We start from the raw sequence: 5000 nt of genomic DNA, 5'->3' as shown, positions 1-5000 counted from the left end.
GTGTGTGTGTGTGTGTGTGTTTATGTTACAGTGTTAGTGTGTGTGTGTGTGTGTGTGTGTGTGTCTCAGTGTGTACCTCTGGTCCCAGACCACCAGGTGAAACAGGTACTTGCTGACTGACTGTTTGCTGGTGTGCTGCGGGGCACAGAGCTCCGCCCCTCCATGAGTCAGCGAGCAGGACAGGAAGAAGCCTTCGTAGCTGACCAATCAGAGAGCAGGAGAGAAGTGATGTCATGATGAGGTCACAGAGAATGGAACACAGCTGATGAAGTGGATGCAATACAATTCCCTCATTGATTTAGTTTAAAGTCTCTACGAGGAACTTTTAAATATTTCTGAAACAGTCTCATTTTTCCTCTGATGATCATAAATTACATGTAACAGCAAACCAGACCATCAGTGCAAAGAATGCTATTTTAATATAGTTTTTCTTAATGCCTTTGTCATGGGTATACGCTCACCCAGGAACAACAGCTGGCGTGGTATGTGTCGCTCTTTGTATGTGTGTGTGTGTCTCTGTCTCTGTATTTACCTAGCAGCCCATGTTATGGTTATGCGGTGTGTCTCTGTGTGTGTCTGTCTCTTTGTGTGTGTATGTGGTGTATTATACCTGGCGGCCCAGGTGATGGGGATCCTGTGTGCAGCGTAGACGGTGAAGCCCAGCAGACTGGCCAGCTGGCCGGCCTCCTGCGTGGGGTGGGGGTTGGCCAGGGCGGGGGGCGCAGGCTGGAAGTTAGAGTTAAACGTTCTGCAGTAAAGATCCACCAGGTCCAACATGGCTACAGTCAGCCTCTCCACCACTCTGTCTGTGAGGTCAACACAAGGTTAGTCTGGGTGTGTGAGTGTGAGTGTCTGTGTGTGTGTGTGTGTGTGTGTGTGTGTGTGTGTGCGTGTGTGTGTGTGTGTGTGTCTGTCTGTGTGTGAGTGTGAGTGTGTGAGTGTGTCTGGGTGTGTGAGTGTGAGTGTGTGTGTGTGTGTGTGTGTCTGGGTGTGTGTGAGTGTGAGTGTGTGTGTGTGTGTGTGTGTGTGTGTCTGTCTGTCTGTGTGTGAGTGTGAGTGTGTGTCTGTGTGTCTGTGTGTGTGTGTGTCTGTGTGTCTGTGTGTCTGTCTGTACCTCTGTTCTCTCTGACGTTCAGCACTGATGCATCCTGGGGGAAACACACACAGACAGTAGTAGTCATAATGTGAAGCAGTGTTTAGTAACGTGTTGTTATTCAACCCACTGCAGCTCTATGGGATTACAGCGCCGCTTAATAACAATCCCAAATAAAAACAATGACAAGAAACATCGTAAAAAAGTTGAAAAAACACAAAAAAGTAATTTAAAAGTCCCAAAATAGTTTCAGAACAAATTTGAAAAGGAAATTGCAAACAAATCGTAAAATGCCGCAAAAAAACATTTCCTTTAAATTGCAGAAAACATACGACAAACGTCATAAACATGATCCAACATGAGCTTGAGGACGAACCCTAACCCTTGAGCACATTAGTACAGTTGGGGGAACCTTATGTAAATGGCTAACTAAGTGGTTAGAGATGATAACTGGTAACCATTATAGGGTTAGAGTGATGATAACTGGTAACATGGTCAGACCTTGAGTACCCTGGGCTGCAGCCTACAGGGTTAGGGTTAGAGAGGGTTAGGGTTAGAGAGGGTTAGGGTTATGGTTAGAGAGGGTTAGGGTTAGAGAGGGTTAGGGTTAGGGTTAGAGAGGGTTTGGGTTAGAGAGGGTTAGGGTTAGGGTTAGAGAGGGTTAGGGTTAGAGAGGGTTAGGGTTAGAGAGGGTTAGGGTTAGAGAGGGTTAGGGTTAGGGTTAGAGAGGGTTAGGGTTAGAGAGGGTTAGGGTTAGAGAGGGTTAGGGTTAGAGAGGGTTAGGGTTAAAGAGGGTTAGGGTTAGGGTTAGGGTTAGAGAGGGTTAGGGTTAGAGAGGGTTAGGGTTAGAGAGGGTTAGGGTTAAAGAGGGTTAGGGTTAGAGAGGGTTAGGGTTAGAGAGGGTTAGGGTTAGGGTTAGGGTTAGAGAGGGTTAGGGTTAGAGAGGGTTAGGGTTAGAGAGGGTTAGAGAGGGTTAGGGTTAGAGAGGGTTAGGGTTAGAGAGGGTTAGGGTTAGAGAGGGTTAGGGTTAGAGAGGGTTAGAGAGGGTTAGAGAGGGTTAGGGTTAGAGATGGTAACAGACCTTGAGCACCCTGGGCTGCAGGCGACAGGGGCATGCTGGGAGCTGGCTGAGCGCCGCGGTGACCTCGGGCGTTTCCATGGCAGCTAACGAGCTGCAAAGCGCCTTCACTGATTGGACCAGACGCTCCACCGTGAGAGGCAGCTCCGCCTGCTGAGGGGGGGGGGGAGTATTACTATACTGTGTGTGTGTGTGTGTGTGTGTGTGTGTGTGTGTGTGTGTGTGTGTGTGTGTGTGTGTGTGTGTGTGTGTGTGTGTGTGTGTGTGTGTGTGTGTGTGTGTGTGTGTGTGTGTGTGTGTGTGTGTGTGTGTGTGTGGTAAAGCTAGTATTTATATCATATCCCGGTACCTAACCCTAACCTAACCACCTGCTGAGGGGGGGAGGGGGGAGTATTACTATACTGTGTGTGTGTGGTAAAGCTAGTATTTATATCATATCCCGGTACCTAACCCTAACCTAACCGCCTGCTGAGGGGGGAGGGGAAGTATTACTATACTGTGTGTGTGTGTGTGTGTGTGTGTGTGTGTGTGTGTGTGTGTGTGTGTGTGTGTGTGTGTGTGTGTGTGTGTGTGTGTGTGTGTGTGTGTGTGGTAAAGCTAGTATTTATATCATATCCCGGTACCTAACCCTAACCTAACCGCCTGCTGAGGGGGGAGGGGGAAGTATTACTATACTGTGTGTGTGTGGTAAAGCTAGTATTTATATCATATCCCGGTACCTCACCCTAACCTAACCACCTGCTGAGGGGGGAGGGGGGAGTATTACTATACTGTGTGTGTGTGGTAAAGCTAGTATTTATATCATATCCCGGTACCTAACCCTAACCTAACCGACCTGCTGAGGGGGGAGGGGGGAGTATTACTATACTGTGTGTGTGTGGTAAAGCTAGTATTTATATCATATCCCGGTACCTCACCCTAACCTAACCGCCTGCTGAGGGGGGAGGGGAAGGTTTAACAGGTGTGTGTGTGAGACGTCCACAAACAGGGCTACTTCTCGTTCAGAAAAAAATGTAATACTTTTATAACATGACTTTGCATGTATCAGGAGAGCAGGGCTTTCAATCCACACATACAGCTGAAACTCATTATTAGAATAACATGGAAAATGAATTGGAATTGAGGCAAGAATTCATGCAAAAGAGGCCCAAACATTTCTGTATTTAAAATCCCTTTTTTATTGATTTTTATGTAATATTAAAATGTTCAGAGATTTTGAATGTGGGGTTTTCATAAACTGTAAGCCATAAAAATCAAAATGATAACAAATAAAGGCTTGAAATATCTCACTTTGCATGTAATGAGTCTATATAATATATTAGTTTCACCTTTTAAGTCGATTTACTGAAATAAATGAACTTTTGCAATATTCTAATTTTTCGAGTTTCACCTGTAGGGGAGAACGGGGGAATCTGAGGCATCGGGTAATGTGAGCCACCCCCTGTATCTAGGCAACGGAAAACATTTGTGGTCATGTGAGATATAGGTTTTCAAGCCCCTCTCATTTCCCCATGGCCCTGAAAGAGAGGACCTCATGGTGCTGTGGTAAGCATGTTTTTTTCACCAAAATAGGTATTTTGCATGTAAAAGTAAATTTTCTTGCTGTCAACTTAATCAACTGTTGTGCCAAAGCAAATTGATTCACGTAGAAAAACTTCTATCATACGTGTTGATGAACTACCAACATATAAAAACCATGTGATGATATTAGCTAAAGATTAGCCTGAAATGCTAAGAGAGGTAGTTTTTTCTCAAATTGTGGTGGTGGGGGAAAGTGAGCCAAATGCTGTGGGGGAAAGTGAGACACTGTCTCACTTTCCCCCACCATGAGGCACACGTTAAGTTTAGTCTTCAACATATTTTAATGTAATATTACATTACATATGTTTTATTTTAATGTCATACACAGTGTAGAAAAGCCATCATGCCAAGGAAATACACCAGGAAGACGACCTGGGGCAACCACACGGAAAGAGCACCTTCTCATCTTTCCCTGTAACCTTCAGGGCTGGAATGTAGAGTAGGCCTAGTTGTAGAGTATGACAGGCTGATGTTATAATCCAGTTGGGTCTTCTCCTGTGTTCTGAGTCCCAGGCTGTTCTCGCTGGTTCTGATTTTCCTATGCTTTGACCCCCGGACACTAGCTGGCTCTAAGGGTCCTGTGTTCTGACCCCCAGACTGTGTTCTAATCTAACTGGTTCTATCTGTCATTTGAATCTTATTAAAACCTTTTGAATTATAATATGTTGTATTTGATTTTGTTCAGAGTTACTTTCAAGTGTTTAGAAAATTTGCTTTGCTTAATTGACCAAACCCCATCATTCTTTTACTAGTCCGACATTAGTTCTGGAATGTGTGGCTAGCTTTCAGGATTCTAACTGTTACAATATGTGTTGTTGTGGTAGTTTCAGAGTGGAAAAAGTAAGTGGATCAGTTTACCCCACAGCTGGGGTAAAGTGAGCCACATGACAACTTTTTTTAAAACAATCATATTTTCACTGCCCTTTGTCTGCTAATGCCCATTTCTAGGAAAACATCCTGAATTAATGGGAAATGTGTAAATCTGAATGATAAATCATTTTAGCTCGCTTAGAGGGGAGCACATGTCAAAAGTGGCTCAGATTACCCCGTTCTCCCCTATATTAGAATCAACCGGGGGAAACAAAGAGAATGAAACAGTCAGAAGATGTTTTACCTCTGACAGCAGGAAGGATTCTGCCTCCGTATGAAACGTGTCCAGAAGAAGAGTCAGGGCCTCCCTACAGAGAGAGGGAGAGAGAGACACAGACACACAGAGAGAGAGGGAGGGAGGGAGGGAGGGAGGGAGAG

The 5000-nt window shown here is 45.1% G+C and overlaps 1 protein-coding gene across 3 annotated transcripts in view; it reads right to left on the bottom strand.

Annotated features, from left to right (window-relative positions):
• pik3c2b (phosphatidylinositol-4-phosphate 3-kinase, catalytic subunit type 2 beta) overlaps positions 1 to 5000 on the bottom strand; it is a 57045-nt gene that overhangs the window by 31101 nt on the left and 20944 nt on the right. For all 3 annotated transcript variants that reach the window (XM_080026939.1, XM_080026941.1, XM_080026940.1), the window contains exons 11-15: positions 4867 to 4930; positions 2175 to 2324; positions 1115 to 1148; positions 611 to 806; positions 77 to 199 (exon numbers count right to left, since the gene is read on the bottom strand). In XM_080026939.1, the coding sequence (XP_079883065.1) occupies positions 77 to 199; positions 611 to 806; positions 1115 to 1148; positions 2175 to 2324; positions 4867 to 4930 (567 nt within the window). The remainder of the gene's footprint in view (positions 1 to 76; positions 200 to 610; positions 807 to 1114; positions 1149 to 2174; positions 2325 to 4866; positions 4931 to 5000) is intronic.

The sequence above is a fragment of the Ammodytes marinus genome (genome assembly GCF_949987685.1).
Source record: "Ammodytes marinus genome assembly, chromosome: 4".
NCBI lineage: Eukaryota > Metazoa > Chordata > Actinopteri > Uranoscopiformes > Ammodytidae > Ammodytes > Ammodytes marinus.
Note: the sequence above shows the minus strand (reverse complement) of the source record. Positions and strands in the feature narration are given on the sequence as shown.